Source organism: Vipera berus, assembly GCF_964194415.1.
Source record: "Vipera berus genome assembly, chromosome: 14".
In the NCBI taxonomy this organism is placed as follows: domain Eukaryota; kingdom Metazoa; phylum Chordata; class Lepidosauria; order Squamata; family Viperidae; genus Vipera; species Vipera berus.
This window is the reverse complement of record NC_138217.1, coordinates 12393229-12412281: the sequence shown is the minus strand read 5'-3', so window position 1 is coordinate 12412281 and position 19053 is coordinate 12393229. Positions and strand designations below refer to the sequence as shown.

At 45.9% G+C, this 19053-nt stretch overlaps 2 protein-coding genes across 2 annotated transcripts in view; both read left to right on the top strand.

Annotated features, from left to right (window-relative positions):
• The first annotated feature begins 438 nt into the window (after positions 1–438).
• On the top strand, positions 439–13332 carry ATP6V0A2 (ATPase H+ transporting V0 subunit a2). Its single transcript, XM_081339179.1, has 20 exons — positions 439–656; positions 2270–2348; positions 2859–2956; positions 3269–3406; positions 3581–3681; positions 3926–4052; positions 4623–4705; positions 5980–6073; positions 6544–6756; positions 6931–7081; positions 7440–7579; positions 8075–8229; positions 8457–8544; positions 9030–9148; positions 9668–9878; positions 10504–10623; positions 11022–11141; positions 11782–11899; positions 12098–12269; positions 12717–13332. Exons 1-20 carry the CDS (start codon positions 540–542, stop codon positions 12814–12816), a joined length of 2544 nt encoding a protein of 847 aa, XP_081195305.1. The 5' UTR covers positions 439–539; the 3' UTR covers positions 12817–13332.
• A 4345-nt stretch (positions 13333–17677) lies between these two features.
• Positions 17678–19053, top strand: part of DNAH10 (dynein axonemal heavy chain 10) — a 49322-nt gene continuing 47946 nt past the window's right edge. Inside the window, exons 1-3 of the mRNA XM_081339166.1 lie at positions 17678–17808; positions 18160–18268; positions 18471–18586. Coding sequence (XP_081195292.1) covers positions 17713–17808; positions 18160–18268; positions 18471–18586 — 321 coding nt within the window. The 5' untranslated portion in view covers positions 17678–17712. The remainder of the gene's footprint in view (positions 17809–18159; positions 18269–18470; positions 18587–19053) is intronic.

The following is a 19053-nucleotide window of genomic DNA, read 5'->3' as shown; positions in this document are numbered from 1 at the left end:
CGATTTGGATCATACTGCTGTATTGCGTGTCCAATCTTGGCAACTTAAAGACTTGTGGACTTGAACTCCCAGAATTCCCCAGCCAGAATTCTGGGAGTTGAAGTCTACAAGAAAGCAGGACGGCCTTACATTAAAATAATAATAATAATAATTATAATAATAATAAATAAATAAATTAATTAATAATAATAATAATAACAATAATAACAATAAAGGCCGAATCTAGGGGGCGCTGCACCTCCTTAGCAACCGCTCCCTTCTCTGGGCTGTTAAATTGCCGATCTGTACCAGCACTTCCGTTCCAGCGTAAACCCGTCTCCTCCACAGTTGGCATTATTACCACCGAGAAGCCGAGAGAGACAGAGCGGTCTCCCACGCCCAATGGCGCAGCTGCGGACGGGAAGCCGGAAGCCGCTCGCGCCCTCCGCGGGGGCGTGGCCATCAGCTGAGGGGAAGCGCCGGTTTCCGGCCCGCCTCCGCCTCTCCATGGCCGCCGGGCAGGTGGCCGGGCGGCGTCGAGGGCCGCGCTGAGCGCCCGGATGGGCTCCCTCTTCCGCAGCGAGGCCATGTGCCTGGCGCAGCTCTTCCTGCAGGCCGGCTCGGCCTACGAGTGCCTCAGCGCCCTGGGCGAGCGCGGCCTGGCCCACTTCAGAGACGTGAGTGGCCGCGGGGGGAGAAGGCCGAGGCGCGCCGGCCCTGGCTTGTTATTTACTTCTTCTTGTATTGGGAAGCATCTCCCGTGCTCCTCACTCTTCTCCTCACAACAACAACAACAACAGCCCTGTGAGGTGGGCCGGGCGGAGAGAGGAGGACTGGCCCAAAGTCGCCCAGCTGGTCTTCGTGCCTCACCTGGGGCTTGGGCCGTGTGGAGAGAGTAGAATAGAATTAAGGAATAGAATAGGAATAGAAATAATAGAAATAACAGAAATAGAAAAGAATAAGAATTATAACTTTATTGTCACTTTACACGTACGCTGATCAGCATACATTAAAATGAGATTTCGTTGCATTCAGCTCTCAAAGGGTAACCGCCTCCAATGGACACTGCGTAAACATGAGGATAAATAAATAAATGCATATACCCACAGAGGCAGAGATGAGTGTATATGGGGTAGGGAGGGTGGGGGTGGGGGTGGGGTCCCTTGCCATCTTCTCCCATCTTCTCTTGGAGGTGTCCAGTGTACCCCACTCGTTTCCTGATGTCCCTGGGTAATACTAACCCTTGCTCACAAATCATTGGGGAATAATTAGTGCCACTCGAGAAACCTGGTCCTGGGTTGGAGTGTTATGTATTAATGTATGCATGTATTTATATCCTGCCTTTTGTTATTTTGACAAATGACTCAAGGCAGGCATATCCCACACGGCTTCCTCCGCCTATTTTCATTCTAAGGTATATAAGAACATCACATGTATTATTTTAGTGCTTTAACATTTACATTGTTTTTAGCCTGTCTGAGGGTCAGATGAGTAGCATAGAGATTTAATAAATAAGTAATAAACAGAAACGGCTGGCACTTGGGAATCTTTGTCCCTTATCACTGTTAAAGTAAAATAATTAAAATAAAAAACTTGGTGGAGCAGTGGGCTGATGCCTCCTTAAGTAACACCAGCTGCCTGCAATTAGTGCAGGTTCGAGTCCCACCAGGCTCAAGTTTGATTCAGCCTTCCATCCTTCCGAGGTAGGTAAAATGAGGACCCAGATTGTTGGGGGCAATTAAGCTGACTTTGTAATAATGCTGCTGGGGGGGGAGCGAAAGCCCTAATAATAACCAGGCGTATACATAGAATGAAGGCTATTGCTAAGCACATTGATTTGTGCTTCTTAGATTGTAAGCCGCCCTGAGTTTTCGGAGAAGGGCGGGATATAAATGGGATTAAAAAAAAACAAAAAAAACCTGACCGGTGTCCTTCAGCCTTGGATGGGCAGGAACTGGAGGGCTGACTGTCCCTAAGGAGGTTTCCTTGAAGGAGAGATAATAAAATAAGTGGTATTAAAGTGTTTAATAAAGTTCCTTGCTCTGTGGTTTGCTTCATCAGGTTTGTCTCATAGAAGTTATTAATAGTGTTTAATGATGATGTGTAACTTTTCAAGGGCAAAGGTCTTTCCTTCATATTCTGCGTGAACCAGATGTCGAAGACTCAAGGATCGTAATAGTTAAAATAAACTATGGCGTAATGCATTTTCTGTGGAATTGAACTTGTAAAGTCTTAGGCTAGAAGCTTCTGTTGTCAGTTAAACAGCTAAAAAAAATATTTGCCTTTCCAGCTCAACTCAAATACAAGTTTGTTCCAGCGGAAATATGTGGGTGAAGTAAAGAAATGTGAAGAAATGGAAAGAATATTGGGTACGTTTGGAGAATGCTGAACGACTGGCAACCTTGATCCTCTTAAGTAAAGTTTTGTCCATCGTGAAATGTATCACAGAGTTGTTACTTCAAGGAGAAAAGGGAATGCGGTGCTTACCAGTTTCAAACCGAGCTTGAAAGAATATTACAATCCACTTGATTTATTGCTACGTTCTTGCATTGTATATTATCCCACATTTCGGAGAACTAAAACTCTGGTTTTAACCACAGCTGGGAGGTTTGGTGATCATTTTGGCACCAGGCATTGGTTGTTTCTTTATTTCGGGGTTTGATTTAAAATTCAGAGAATTAATATGCAAATTCTGGGCTTTTTCAATTCTCACGATACATTGGAGAAAACTGAAGGCTTGATTTTAGACTGCCCTCGCATATGCGTAATATCCTTCGCAACGCACAAACTTCCCAGAGGAATGTGCCAAAGCACAATCTTTTAAATCCAGTTGCTTTTACCTCGACGAAATTCTTTTTTTTTTTTTTTCATTTTTCCAGGATACCTAGTACAGGAAATAAAGAAAGCAGACATCCCTCTTCCGGAAGGAAATATCACTCCTTCTGCCCCTCCACTTAAACAGATGTTGGAAATCCAGGTAACTTGTAGAAATGGGCATCGTGTGATGTCCCAGGATGACAGAAAATCTGGTTTTTGAATTCTTTAGGCCCGTCTTTTGGCAACCTTGGTAGCTGACTGGATAATTCTGGGGGTTGAAGTCCAGACCTCTTACAAAAAATTTTCAGGGTTGAGAAACACTGCTTTAGGCCAACCCTAAGACCCTTACAGCCCCAAATTTCCCACTGTCTGCTCTTCAACTGTAGCGATTGTCTTGGTTTCTGCTTGGAAGAACTACGCTGCTGTTAGAAATCACCACACTGAAACTCTGCTGTTTTTTCCTCTGTTGTAGGAACAACTGCAGAAGCTGGAGGTGGAGTTGAGAGAAGTGACCAAAAACAAGGAGAAGTTGAGAAAAAACCTTTTGGAGTTGACAGAATACACCCACCTGCTGAAGGTCACGCAGTCCTTCACCCAAAGAGCTACTGAGGTATTTATTTTACTGACTTTAGACATGTGTAAGGTCACCCATCTTAAACAAGTGACTCTGGAGGGCAGACAGTCATAAATAAAGACAAATACCTTGTTTCCAGTCTCTCTCTTTTTTTTTGGCGATTCCACTTTCTTTCCGTTTGATGTAAGATTTTCGCTGTCTTTATTTTAGCTTGAGTCCTGCATACAGAGCAGTTACGAAGAGTTCCAATCTTTCGATCATGATCCTTTGGTTGAGTACAGTTGCATGCACATACTTGAGGCCAAACTCGGGTAAGTAACCAGACTGGATGGCGAATAGCCACGCAAGGCATCTTCAGCCTTGTTTTGTACCGGAAGTCTTAGCAAATACTGGGGACAATTTATTGCATATCAATTTGGTTGGTTTTGAAGCATCCGGTGATGTAGTAATGAAGCAGAATTGCGACTCTGCAGGCAATGCAAATCGTGTTTCTCATGGTTCCCTGTACTGGTGAGGTCATTTTTACAGCCCTTTTTTTCTTTTTTTTTAATGTAGATTTATATCTGGCTTAGTTCACCGAGCAAAAATTGAAGCATTTGAAAAAATGCTGTGGCGGGTGTGCAGAGGAAATACAATTGTTTCTTACTGCGAAGTGGAAGAATGCTTGGAAGATCCTGATTCAGTAAGTAAGACAGCCGGAGAAATCGGATTAAATTATTCTGAAGGCTGATGGATGAGTTCCTTCTGAATGTAATCAGCATATATCGGGTTGGCTGCATTAACAGAGGGGTAGAATCAAGATCCAACTCTGTTATGAATTGGTGTAAAACAGCTGTGGCTACTACCATTAAAATCAGCTAATTAGGAACTGTGTACTTATGAAAAGTTAAACTTTTATGTTGGAATACCTGAAACGTAGTTTCAAAGCTGCATGGATTCAGGGCATTATAATTTGTAATGGATTCGTTTACGTTTGCACTTCAGTGCCGTTAAGTCTGAAACATCCTTAAATGAAGAGTCATCAGTCGAGTTAGCACCTGTATGTTGGAAAGATTAAAATCTGAATAGGTGTACCAGAGAAATGAACGATGCATGCCTGTTTTAGGCACTGAAGCCCATTCCTGCTTTATATTGCAAAAATCAGTATAAACGTTGCAGGAAACAACATTCCTGGGCTGAGAAAGGGAAGCCGAGCCCTGTAGCTCACCTGTCAATCAAAGCTGATGCGAGCCCTTCCTGTTTTGTTTTCCAGGGAGAACTGACCAAGTGGTTTGTGTTCTTAATATCCTATTGGGGTGAACAAATTGGCCAAAAGATTAAGAAAATATGTGACTGGTAAGGACAAGCCAAGTTGTTATGCTTTTTTCCTTGGTTTCATATATTTGTAAGATGATGCTCCACAAAGTAAAAAAATGGTGAGGGAAAACCGCATTTTCAAAAACTCCTCAGAGGAATCGGCGAACGTGTGAAGACTCAACGTCCAAACAGGATTCACACAAAACCTTTTGGGCCAGGCAGATAGTCCTCGACTTACAATCAGGGCCAACATTTCTGTTGCTAAGTGAGACGGATGTTAAGTGAGTTTTGTCCCCTTTTTTTCAAATGACCTTTCTTGCCACAGTTGTTAAGTGAATCGCTGAGGTGTTAAGTTAGTCACATGGTTGTCTGGCTTCCCCACTGACTCGGCTTGTCAGAAGGTTGCCAGTGGTGATCACGTGAACCCGGGACACTGACCGTCATAAACACGAGTTGTTGTCAAGCATCTGAATTTTGATCGGGTGGCCAGGGGGATGCTGCAGCAGTCATGTAAAAAAAATGGTCACGTTTTCTCTCACTGCCATTATTTAATTTAATTTTAATTTATTAATATTTCTATACCGCCCTTCTCCCGAAGGACTCAGGGCGGTGTACAGGGCAAGAATAAAACACAGAATTACAAAAGTTAAAAAGTAATTAAATACATGCTCATTAAAAATACAGTTAATACATAATAAAACCCCAATAAAATGACAATAAAAACCCCACCAATCCCCCCTCAGGCCAGGCCGGCTTGCTCGAACAAGTATGTTTTTAGATCGCGGCGAAAGGAGCGAAGATCGGACGCCGTCCGGAGCTCAACCGGTAACTGGTTCCATAGCTCCGGGGCGCCCACAGAGAAGGATCTCCCCCTGGGGGCCACCAGTCGACATTCTCTGACCGGTGGCACCCTGAGGAGGCCCTCTCTGTGGGAACGCACAGGGCGGAGGGAAGTTGACGCCGGCAGCAGGTGTTCCCTAAGGTACTCCGGACCCCTGCCATGTAGGGCTTTAAACACCATTACTAGTACCTTGAATCTCACCCGGAAGACAACTGGCAAACAATGCAGCTCACGGAGCAGAGGTGTGACATGGGAGTATCGGGAGACTCCCAACAACTCTCGCGGCTGCATTCTGTACCAGTTGGAGCCTCCGGGTGGTCCTCAAGGGAAGCCCCATGTATAACTTTGAACAGTCACTAAAAGAACTGTTGTAAGTCGAGGACTACATGTGTAGTAACAATAGTAGCTGTGGTTTAAGGACGTGAGCTCACATAGCTTGGCTGGCTGCTCCAGTGACTTCTTTGTGTCCCAGCTACCACTGTCACATCTACCCGTATCCCAGCACTCCAGAGGAACGACGTTCCCTGATGGAAGGCCTCAAGGTTCGCATCCAGGATCTTCATATTGTAAGTCAAAAGTTACGTTCACACTCTGGCTGTGTGTTTTCAGTGGGAGAGGCCGGTTGTTTCACGGAATTGATGTGGACGTGCAGTGCGTTTGTTTGCAGCGCGTTAAAAAAACAAGTGCTTTCGTCCACACAGCCTGCGAGATAATATTTGTGTTCTCCAACTGGATTTGTTCTCTTTTAGGATTTTGTTTATCGTCCTGGAGATATTCAGACATAGCGCTGTATCCAGGACTCTTATTGTTTGTGGCATTAAGAAACTTTTTTTCTTGCCACAGGAAAATGTTTTTCTTTGGGATTGTCTTATCTGCCGCCAGCTGGGCATCATGAAGCTAAGCAAATTCCCCCAGAAATATAACTAATGAAAAGAGAAACGATTTTAAGGTTACTTTGTCCTGCCAATACCCCCTTTTGGATAACAGTTGCCTTTGTACTAAAGGTGTTTTTGTTTTTTTAACAAAATCCCCAAAGGTGTTGCACAAAACCGAAGATTATTTACGACAAGTCTTGTGCAAAGCTTCTGAATCCATCTACACCTGGGACGTTCAGGTGAAGAAGATGAAAGCCATTTACCACGTGCTGAATCTCTGCAGCTTTGACGTCACCAACAAATGCCTCATTGCTGAGGTCTGGTGCTCCCTGGCGGATCTCCCCAACATGCGTCGCGCGCTGGATGAAGGATCCGTAAGTCGAGGCTGAACGTTGCTTTGATTAATCTGTAATGAGGAGACTCAACAATTCTGATCCCTTCTTAATCGTGTATATTTGTACACGATGAACGCGCAGATAAGAGCACGAATGGGACGGTGGCTGCTGTGCATGTAGTAATAAGAAGGGTTTGTTTACTTCTGCAACCAGAGAGAAAGCGGAGCTTCTGTCCCTTCCTTCATGAACACCATTCCGACAACAGAAACGCCTCCGACTTTGATCCGGACCAACAAATTCACCTCGGGATTCCAGGACATTGTTGACGTGTACGGGATTGGCAGCTACAGGGAAGTCAATCCCGGTGAGTCTGTCTGAAAAATAGTGAACTAGGGGGGGTGTAAATTCTAAACCGGGCTTTTTCCCCTTGTTGATGCTGACCTGGCGTCACTTTCCTCTGGCCTTGTGAATTCAAGCGGGTTTTGTGTTGGTGAAAGAGTCAACGGTGTTCTTGTAAAGCCAAGGGTGCGTCCAACCTCGGCGATTTAAGACTTGTGGGCTTGGAAGTCCCAGAATTCATAGCTGGCTGGGGAATTCTGGGAGTTGAAGTTCACAGGTCTTAAAGTGGCCAAGGCTGGAGTCCCCTGCTGTAAAAAAATAAAAATCACCTGACAGGCAGATGGGCAGCATATAACTGGAATAAATAAATGTGACTTTCACAGCTCTGTTCACCATCATCACCTTCCCCTTCTTGTTCGCCGTGATGTTTGGAGACTGCGGACATGGCTTCCTGATGTTCCTCTTTGCGCTCTTCATGATTTTGTTCGAAAAACACCCCAAACTGATGAAATCCCAAGACGAGGTATGGAAAAACCCGGGCACCTGTGTGGCTGTGGTGCTCTTCAAGTTCATTCACTGCTTGGGGAAAAAAAAATATGCTGTTTTTCTACTGTCGCGTCTGTAAGGAGGAATACGGGGTCTTGGCGGTTTTGTCGCCGAGGTTTCATGACCCATAAATAATGCTGATTGTAAACCACAGTCCCTAATCGAGGAACTACCAACAGAAATACAGCCAAACAGTCAACAGCCTAATCAAGGGACTACCAAGGAGACATCGGCTCTCCCACCAATGCTGACAGGGCAAGCCACTTGTATATAAACTGTGAACAAAGCCTCCACTCCCTTGTAGCACTGATGATGTTACCTAGTTGGGTCATGAAATGTCTGCAAGAAAACCACCCAGCTCAGAGAGCCCCCAGGGACACCCCCCCACACACCGTTCTGCCCTGAGCTACAGAGATTCCCTGTCTTTGAGGCTGCTCTGGTGACGGTGAGGCCCCCCTCCTCCTGTCCACAGATCATGAAGATGGTTTATCAAGGACGATACATCATCCTGCTGATGGGATTGTTCTCCATCTATACCGGCCTGATCTACAATGACTGTTTCTCTAAATCTTTGGTCATCTTCAGCTCGGGATGGCATGTTTCCCAAATGCCTGGGATGGACTGGAGGTAAGTTGTGGCTGTGCAGCCTGTGTCAGGTCCTCTTCTTTAGAATAGGAATAGAATAGAATAGAAAATATGGAATGGAATAGAATAGAATTAGAATAGAAATACAAATAGAATTCAGAATAGAATTCAGAATAGAATAGGAAATATAGAATAGAATTAGAATAGAAGTCTCTTTTTCTCAACCCCTAATTCTGTTTTCTTTTGTTTTTGTTTTTAAATTGTTCTAGCAAGGCAGACTTGACAAATCCATCTGTGACACTGAATCCAAACGCGACTGGCGTCTTCACCGGTCCTTACCCTTTCGGCATAGATCCAGTGAGTGACTTCCCTTGAGCCACTGCCGTCTCTCCTGGCAGAATTACAGCCCTTGGCCTGCCGCTGATCTTTCAGTGGCGAGGCAAAACTGAGTTTTCTGTGGGGCTGCTTCATGCAAAACAGCTTTCAACACACAAGGAGTCCTTAGATTTGGCAACCCTAAGAGGAACAGGAAAATTGTTAAGTATGGCTGTTGTTAAGTGAATCTGGCTTCCCCCATTGGCCTTGCTTGTCAGAAGGTCACAAAAGGGGATGATGTGATCCCAGGATATGAAACCGTCATAAATGTGAGACAACTGTCAAGCACCCAGATGTAAATCACCTGACCACGGGGATGCTGCAGCGCTCGTAAGCGTGAAAAACGGTCCTCGTTCACTTTTTCCAGTGCCGTTGTAACTGGTCACTAAACGAACCATTGTAAATTGAGGACTGCCTGCCTTCTGGGTTGAATCTTGTCTTAAGGCTGTCTTTCTCTTCCCTTCCAGATGTGGAGCCTGGCAAGCAACCGCCTCACCTTCCTCAATTCCTTCAAAATGAAAATGTCGATCATTATTGGGATGGTGCACATGGTCTTTGGGATTGCCTTGGGGGCCTTTAACTACGTGTGAGTAGGGACAGGATGAGCAGCAGGGGTGGGGCCTTCGCCGTGCCTTTGACACGAGATGGGCGCCAAATAAACGTCATAATAATAAGTTTCCTACAGGAAAGGTCTTTTTCTCTTTTCCGGATTAAGCACTTCCCCTTTAAGGCTTTTGGTGCCATTCAAACCCATTGCGTGACTTTTTTCCATCGCCTCCCATTAGCCCAGCCTCTGATCACGCTGGGACCCCTGGCGGCCATAGAACGAGGCTTGTGAGAGTCGACAACAGCACTGTTAAACTAAGCAGACAATTGACTTTTCTGTGAATGCTCTCTGCAAAACTGAGTTGGGCTGATTATTGAAATGCTAAAAAAAAAATAGAGTGGCGTGGCGGCCTGTTGCGAACTCCAAATAGGCGTCAGGAAGGGCATCCAGCCAGTAAATGCTCAGCTCCATCCTATTAAGGGATTACAGGGTTGTAAAAAGGGAGGGTTTTTTTTTAATTGAAGCGAAAAATAAAGCCACCCTTTCTTCTCCTTCCAGGCATTTCAGGAAGACGTACAATATTTACTTAGTGATCATTCCTCAACTTCTGTTCATTCTGTCCATTTTTGGATACCTGGTGTTCATGATCGTCTTTAAATGGCTGGCTTACGGCGCTGAAAATTCCAGTTCTGCTCCCAGCATCCTGCTTCAGTTTATTAACATGTTTCTGTTCCATGATAACAAGAAGCAAATCCTTTTCTCTGGGCAGGTGGGTCATCCTTAGAACTTGAAAGGTCCACAAATGAAATCTGAATTCTCTCTATTTTTAAACACTGTCTTCTGTTGAAATAAGTAGGCCTTAAATTGAAGTAAGTGAAACAGTTTGCAAGATGAGTCCAGCAACTATTAATTGTTGGAGACTTGAGTCTGAATTTTGTACCTCCTTAAGAAATGATTGAAGTGTTTGTATTAGAAGTCACCTAAATCTAGGGAATTGCTATAAGGTTAGGCACAATGGGGCCCTTTGTTTAAAAATGTAGATTTTCAGGCTCCTTAAGGTTGGCCTTAGCTTTTTAAAAACCTAACACTCTTCAGCAGAAAATTTATGATATGGGAGGGCTTAGTGGTTTGCTTTAAATGAGTTTATAACATTTTTTGAGACAAGCAGAAAGGATCCTGTTTTTTTTGCAAACTACTGAAAACGTAGCCTTGTCAAAACAAACAAAAAATATAAAACGGTTTTTTTTAAAAAAAACAAAAAACTAGCCAGATTGGCATTTAGCCCAATAACGTAAAATCCTTATTCAGCAGAGAACCTTTACAAGACACTTGCTAGCCAAAATTTTAACCACCTCGAAATTACGGCTGTGTAAATTTTGCCTCTCTTAAAACAGATGATCCTTCAGAAATTCCTGATAGCCGTGGCTGTACTTTCTGCTCTCGTTCTGTTTTTTGGAAAGCCGCTTTATTTGTACTGGTTGAACAACGGCAGCCAAAGCTTTGGGTCCTACAGAGTGAGTATCGGGAGGAACTCTGGGGTAAATTGTATATTTTTCCTTGACAAAAAATGTCTGCGTCCTGACGTGTGCCAGGGCGCTCTCAATCAGCGTACAGAGCATCCAATCTAATCGATAAAACGGGGGGAAAGAATGCTGTATTTGAAGGGAAAGATGGTTAACAACACTTTGCCTAGGCTTAACGCCTGTCTGCAATTCCCTGAAGCACTTTGTGTGTTTTGTGGTGCCTTAACCTTGTGTTTTCGACGTGGCCCTTAAGATGTTGAGCTGCTCAGCCTTGTTTCAGGGCTAGGGTCGGGGAGGTGTTTAATCGTCGTTTGCTGAAAGTTCTTTGAGAAACCATGAATCCCTTTCGGAGACATCCCTCAAACCTCACAACTCTCCTCCTTCTCCAGAAAGGCTATCGTTTGGTGCGGAAGGAAAGCGAAGAAGAGATTGCTCTCTTGGCCACTTGTGAGATGGAAGAGGGAACCAGCCCCTTGAACAACAGGCACAAGACTGAAGGGAAGGAAGAGGTGGGTTCGGGATCCTGTTCTTCCTTTTATCCTTTCATTGAAAAGGAGTCGTTTCGATTTGTTTTACGACGTGCGCCAGCTCAGGGGCTATGGTGAACGCCTACGCAAATGCAATTAAGTACAGGTAGTCCTCGACTTAACGACCACGATGGAGCCCAATCTTTCTGTTGTTAAGTGAGACCTTTGTTAAGTGAGTTTTGCCCCATCTGGCGACTTTTCTTCCCACCGTTAAGTGATAAGTTAGTAATACGGTTAAGTGAATCCGACTTCCCCATTGACTTGGCTTGTCAGGTCACAAAAGGGGTCCAAGTGACCTTGGGACGTGGCAGCGGTCATCGATATGAACCAGTTGCCAAGCATCTGATCAGGTGATCGTGGGGATGAGGCAAAGGTGGAAAAACAAGTCCCAAGTCACACATTTTTCCGTGCCATTGTAACTGAGCCATCCCTAATTGAGTTGTAAGTTCAAGATAACCTGTGAATAAAGTCGGGAGTGAAACAAAAATGTCATATATTCAGCTTTTGCAGCTGCTTGCTTACCAAGCGATTAATCCCCCAAAAAATCACAAGCAGGGTGTTGGGATTGTGGGTTATAATCTGCACCCCGGCCACAATCCCACTTACACGCTGTCTCTTTTAGTTTAGCCTTTCAGAGGCGTTCATGGATCAAGCCATCCACTCCATTGAATACTGTCTGGGATGCATCTCCAACACCGCGTCCTACCTGAGGCTCTGGGCGCTTAGTTTAGCCCACGCCCGTAAGTATCTCGTGGGATTTGAGCGATCAGTCAATCACGCTACAGGGGTCACCAGTGTGAAAAATGGTCTTAAGACAATCCTTTCAGTGCCGTTGTAACTTCGGTCACTAAATGAGCTGTTGTAAGCTGGGGACTGCCTGCATTGTGTCTCACACACCCAGTAAAGCAGTTACCTGCGCGTGTCTCTGTCTCTTTTAGAGTTATCCGAAGTGCTCTGGGCTATGATCATGAAACTGGGTCTTCACATGGATGCAGCCTACGGGATCTTACTCTTGGTCCCCCTTTCGGCCTTATTCATGATCCTCACAGTATTCATCCTCTTGGTCATGGAGGGCCTCTCCGCTTTCCTGCATGCCGTACGGCTCCATTGGTACGTGGTTCCTTTTCATCTTCCTGGACAACTTTCGAGTCCGGCGTTTTTGAAACTTTTATGTGGAATTGAATTGAACAACTTTATTTGGCCAAGTGTGACTAGACACACAAGGAGTTTGTCTCCGCTACTGGAGCTCTCCGTACGTGCAAAGCAACAGAGATGATGATGATGATAATGAGACGGAGGAGAAAAGATAAGAGAGATACATAAACAATAATAACCTCACTACATGAGTTAACGTACGTAGGCGTTAAACAGCACCGAGAGAAATTGGGTGTTGAATGTTACGTTTATGAAATGGGAGCTTTATTGGGGGGGGGGGAATAGAAACTCTTTTCAGGAGATTGAAAATGTTCAGTTTGAAACTAATCTTTGATGCTCAAATAGTTCAGGAGTCAGGGTTTAGCATGTTCCATTTCATTTTATTTTATTTTCTTATTACAGGGTGGAATTTCAGAACAAATTTTACACAGGCGATGGATACAAGTTCACCCCTTTTTCCTTTCAAGACATTTCTTTACATTTTGATAGATACATCACATAGACTGGCTGTTTTCGGCTGTAAAATCGGTCAGGCGGGGTTTGAAAATAATCATGTATGCTGACGTCATCCTTGTTCGGCTCCCTGTAGCAAAGACCCCCACTGATTTTTGCCTTAAAAATGCAGCCAAACAATTTTATAAAGACTCTTAATCGCCTCTCACTCGGACTTTGCAAACGTGGGACCTTTTGCAAACAGGCGCCGTCTTCCTTCCGTAAGCACCTTTAGGTTAATTTTGAAACTGACCTGAAATAGTCAGTTGCTGCTTCTGAATGTGCTATAGCCATTTTCTGAGAACTATTTATTTTCTCTAACAAAACCTTTCAAGGGCAATTTTTTGCATAATTCTTTTGGAGAAAGCCCCTTTGAAAGTTGTTTTTTTTAAGGGAGCATTAATCAGTCATCAAGGCACTTGGGATCACTCCTCTGATTAATTCCTCTGATCCTTGTGACTGATATTTCTGGAACTTGATAACAGCCACTGGGAATAAAACTGTATTCTTCTGTATTTTTAGGAAACCACTATGATTTTTCTCTTGCTTGATCCAAAACACGGGCTTTAAAAACAGGTTTAGCATTTTCTTTTTGCACAAAGGGTGTGACTTTTTCAAGAGGAATTGAAAAGCTATTTGAGGCTCACAGAGGGACATAGAAGCATTGGTTCTGCTTTTTCTCTCCTACTCTTTTTTTTACAAGATGCATTATAGGCAATGTGAGATTTCCTCTCCCAAGCCTGGAATCACTGTCTGAAATTATTCTGAACACTCTGGTATATCTAATAGAGCTTCGCTGTGGGTGAAACCCTGGGATTATATATATAAAAAAACCTTCCTAGGAAAATTAAGATGTTTTTCTGTCTTGGCAGTTTTTGACAGCCTACAGCATGGGTGTCCAACTTTGGCAACTTAAGACTTGTGGACTTCAATTTCCAGAATTCCCCAGCCAGCCATGCTGCTGGGAATTGAAGTCTACCCTTGCTGGCTGAGGAATTCTGGGAATTGAAGTCCACAAGTCTTAAAAGTTGCCGAGGTTAGACTCCCCTGGTCTACAACCTTTGCCTCTCCATGGCTTGCATTAAACCCAGGCTGTCTTAGTTGGGATACCGCACGCTCCTTTTCCACAACACTTACATTCCTGTTTAATCTGACCCCGAAGCCAATTTTCTGTTGAAATGCACTTGTTCTTCCCTATGAAGAAGATACCTTTTAAAGGATTGGTTTGCTGTTGTTTTTGGGTTTTGGTGTTTTTTTAATAAAAAAATGTATTAAAGGGGAGGTGTTTTACCGTAAAGACTTTTATAAGTGCCAATGGAATCTCATCTCATTTCTCACCTTCAAATAAAAGCTGTTTGGCGCATTTGGAGAATGTGTTCTCCGGTTGAATTGGGGTTTGCAAGGCAAAGGGGGCGTTTGCTTAGGGGAGCGAGATCTACCCTTGCGGAGGGGAGCCCTGATGCTGTGCATCCAGGGGATGATGGGTATCGGAGTTTGGGGTAAACTACGAGCAGAGAATGAGGTTCAACCGGTGCAGCGTTGTGCTAGGCCGGAGTTCTCCAGGGTGGTCACTATTGACCCCCCCCCTCCAGAGGCCGATAGGAGTATCCAAGGGTCAAAATGATGGGTCAGAGAACAGTCTGAAGCTTCACAAGGTTTAAGGAGCCGAAGAGTTTGGGGACCCCTGTTTTATGGCAGCAGGGGTCAAAGGTCAAGCAGGGGGGCTTGTTGAGACCAGTGTTTGGCAACCCCTTAACCATAACGGAGGACCCCCTTTGTATGCAGGGTTTGTATTTATGGATATTTGCCAGACTAAAAAATTTTAAAATGGATTTTTTAAAACTTTAACAGGCAGAATGTCCTCGTTTTGCATTCTTTTTGCAACTATCTTCCAACACCTGGCAAAGAATTTTTATTTGGGGTCATGGATAGTTGGAAGATAGGCTAGCTTGGGGGGGGGGAGCCAGCCCCCAACATTTCAGGATGGGAACTGCCCCTGCCTCAGGGGCACGTGCAGAGTGCCTTTTGGTTTGCTCTGCAGTTTTCCCAAAGCGCCCCCAGGGCCTTGATTTCGTGTTTTTTTCCCCCCCAGCGGCTGAGGGGGGGAAAGAAGCAATGCACGGCGGGAACTGTAGTTCGCGCTGGTCAGGGAGCGGGCGGAGCCTGCGCGGGGGAGGGGGCGTGGCCGCGCGCGCCGTTGCCCCGGCGACCGGGCGGCGTCGGTTGGGCGGGTTCGGCCGGCGGCGATGGACGACGTGCGGGTGCAGTGGGTGGGCGAGCGGCTGCAGCGCGGGCTGGGCCACACCGACCCGGCCCCCTTCGAGGAGCTGCTGAACCGCAACGACGGCGAGGAGACGGAGCGGCTGCTGCACTTCCTCAACATGAGAGCCGTCGCCGAGGACAGCCAGCCCGCCAGCCTCTTCTTCCGCCAGGAGTTGCGCCTGGACGAGATCGACGTCGAGATCGGTGCGCCCCGCACGCACGCACGCACGCACGCCCGCGACGGGCCCCTGAGCACGTGCAGAGCGCCTCCCCGCCCTCGCTTCCTCTGCTGCTGCAATAGCCGTATTGCAGAGGAAAGACACCCCCCCCTCCTCCTCCCCCCCCCCAAACCACCCCCCCACACAGACACTCCCCACTTCTACTCGGTCCCAAGTCAAGAGATTCCCAGGACCTGCTGCCTGCTCGAGTTGGACTCCCTCCCAGGAAGGCGCCAGTATTGACAAAGGGGTGGGGGTCCTCACAGTACCCCCCTCCCCTATTCCCTGGGCAAGCAGGCTGGCCTTCCTCATCCTAGGAAGATTGGGCAGCCCCTCCTCTTCCTCCTTTTGCAGGAGGGGGCTGCGACTCCTTTGCCCCCATTCTCTTCAGCCACAGTTGGCTCTGCAGGTGCCAATTTGAGAGTGACTTTATTTTTTATTTATTTAATGGAAATGACCCCCCCTCTGCAGCTCAGTCAGTGACTCCAGGCAGCTTGCAAGGATAAACCTTTTGACCCCTCCGGTCTGCTTGTCTGGCCTCTTCAGGCCTCCAGCTCTATGGTCCCTTCAGGACCCTCATGCCTCTTCTCACCCCCATCCAGGCTTCCACTCTGGCCTCTTTGGGCCTCCAGCTCTTTGGGACCTTCATGCCTCTTCTCACCTTCATCCAAGCTTCCGCTCTGGCCTCTTTGGGCCTCCAGCTCTATGGTCCCTTCAGGACCCTCGTGCCTCTTCTCACCCCTATCCAGACTTCTGGCCTTTTCGGGCCTCCAGCCCAGCAGCCTCCAGATGGGCTTCAGCTCTATGGTCCCTCAGACCTGCTGCTGCTCTGGCCTCTTTGGACTTCTTGCTCTTTGGCCACTCAGGGTCTTCCAGCCTCTTCAGGACTTCAGCCTGGACGTCTTTGGCTACCCCAGATGCTCAGTGGAGAGTGACTTCCCTTCCCCACTCAGGGCAGCTGCCTTGGCCTCTTCCAGACCGGCCAGCTTCTTCAGGGCTCCGGCCAGCCCTCAGGTAGCAAGTGGCCTCAGCTCTTTTGCCCCTCAGGGCTGCTCTTCCTCCCTCCGGCCTCTTCCATCCTCTTCTCTTCAGCTCTCTGACAGATGCCCTTGCCTGCTGCCCTTTTTATAGCCGGTTTTTCCCCACCAAAACAGCTGATTGGTTGCCCAGCTCTGGATGTCTGCTGTTTCATTGGCTACTCACCTACCCATATGGCCCCAGTTTCCTCAGATGGCCTCCCATTGGCTAGAAAAAAGAGATTTCTCTCTTTCTTTCTTTCTCCCTCCTTCTCTCTCTCTCTCTCTCCCCCCCCCCCCCGAAATCTGTCTGTTTATCTATCATTTTGTGAGAAATTATATATTATTTATTGCTGGTGTGCTTTCTCCTCTTTTTCCTCATTATGGTCACCCTCAGGGCCAAACACTGTTTCCTCATTGCCAGCTGATGTTGGCCCATTCACCCAGGAATATCGCCATTTCTTTTGTAAATTCTAGAAAAGGAAATTCAGCAGTGCCTAGTAGGGGACCGGGGATGATAAATAATAGTGTAATTTATTGAATGGGGCAATAAAATACACTTGGGGCCTTCAAAATGGTATCTCCCTGCCCAATGCACAGCCTCAGTCCTCCATTTTTTTTAATTCCATGTTTCCTTGGTGACCAAAGCTGATCCCATGAGGACTAGCAGTTTGGTCTGGAGAGCCATATCTAAAACGTCTGCCTGGAGTTCATTTCCCTTTGAAAAGAAAATTCTGCACCTGGTCCAGTCTAATAAATCCAGAGAAGGTTTGGAGGCGCCCTTAGGGCCACTCTGCCTTCCTTCCTCCACCTCAGTGCAGTTCTACTTCTGGTTGAAAAGTCTTCATATTTTGTTCTGTGTTTTCTGGAAACAGACGTGCCGTACGAAGAAGGGACGGATGAGGATGAAACGTATTCGCAGAGAATAGGCGACTCTTCCTCCAGCTCCATTGGCGAAGCAAGTGGGTAATGGCTGCCAGCCGCGGGGAAGGAAAAACAAATGTCAGGGTCTTTTCCTGTTTAAGATAAGATAACCTTTATTGTCTTTTTTTTTTACTGTGGGCACAACAGCACACATCAAAAATGAAATTTAGTTGCCCGCTCTCAAAGTGAAATACACGACACACAGCTAAACATACTATATACAACATGTTCCCCCCCTTTTCCATTTCCCTACTATCTTTATTTTCATTTGTATTTTATCGTGCAAAATTTAATGTCTTTGTAAACATGAAAAATAAAATGCAGGCAGGGAGATCCTCAGGTGGGATCCCTTTTGATGGATTCATTGCAACCTAGGGATCCCACTGAAGTCAGAGGGAGATTTCTTTCTCATTTCTTTCTTTTTTTCTGGATGTCTCTTGTTTAGGGAAAAGCTGGAGAAGCTTAAACGAGACAGGAGAAAAACCCATGAGCGGGACCTTCTCCACGGCCTCGGTCAGGTCAGGCCTGGCAGAAATAGAACGCGAACTGGGCATATCGCAACGAAAGGCTCAAACGTACAAAGTAAGTTGCCTTGGCTCTGTTTCGTTGTCGGCCCCGTTGTTTCTCTGTAGGGCTCACTCTGCAGTTGATCAGCTCTTCTTCCTACCTAAACCACAGCTTTTCTCTTTTTTTTAATCAGGTTTGTGATTTTTTTCAAAATACTGGCCTTTTTTGCAGCACAAAAGCGACGCAAAGGCAGTTCACAGATTTTGTGCCAAGAGCCGTTCCTTCAGCTCCCAACACAACTGTTGCTTGCATTTCGAGTGCATCAGTTGAGCACACGTCCAAATTTGGAAGGTCAACTGTGTGTTGCGTTTTCTTTCTAAGCACACCCATTTGGTCTCTCTCTCTCTCTCTCTCCCTCCATTTCAGAAAATTGTGAAGCAAGAAGTTTATAATCTCTATTACCACATGGCAGTGAATGATGTCCCGGAAGACTTTGTGGAGAGTGACACGGTCTTTTTCCTGAGAGAAACTGCAGGTATTTTAAGAAAGGGGGGAAAAAAACTTGGAGCAAAACGGATCGTCAGGATATTTCATATTCCAGAAGCCCCTTTTGTCTTTCATTTAGTCTTATTTCATTTGCCTATCCAGGACCTCTACTTGAGAAATGAAATATTTGTCCCTTAGTTCCGTTTCCCTCCTTAATCAAGCCCCTTTATTAATAAAGTCTCTTTCGCCAGAAACGGTGTCGGAACCCAACGACTTGGCTGAAGCCAACGATGTCTTGCCCGAAGTCTTGGAATACGGCATCTTGAACAGCAATACCCTGGTGATGCTCAAACAGATCTTGGCCCTGGTGAGAGGCTTTAGTTGGTGGGCAGGCCTTCATTGTGGCTTCGTAGGGGTCTAACTATGGGCAGCCTTGTCTCCATAACTCGGGATTCCTATCCAAGTATCAAGTGCCAGGGAAATCAGAAAATCCAGGCAGTTTAAATGAGTATAAAGATTTATTGCAAGATTAAGCTCTCTACAAGAATCTGAAGTACTAACCACCAAAGCAAATTGGAAGTAGATAAGAGTAGAAGGAATTCAAGGTGGACTTAGATCTCTTATGGGCACGAAGGGATTCGAGACTGATGACTCGTTGGACCCCCTCCTTCAGGCTTAGCCTGATCAGCTCCTATGCCACGTTTCTCCAAAGAGGTCACTTTAGTAGGTTCATATAAAGAAACATCCAGAAACATTCTCAGATACTACCCTTTATTGGCAACTAGCAAAGTCTGACAGCAAACCTGAAGAACCTCTCCAGATGTTGCCGGACTA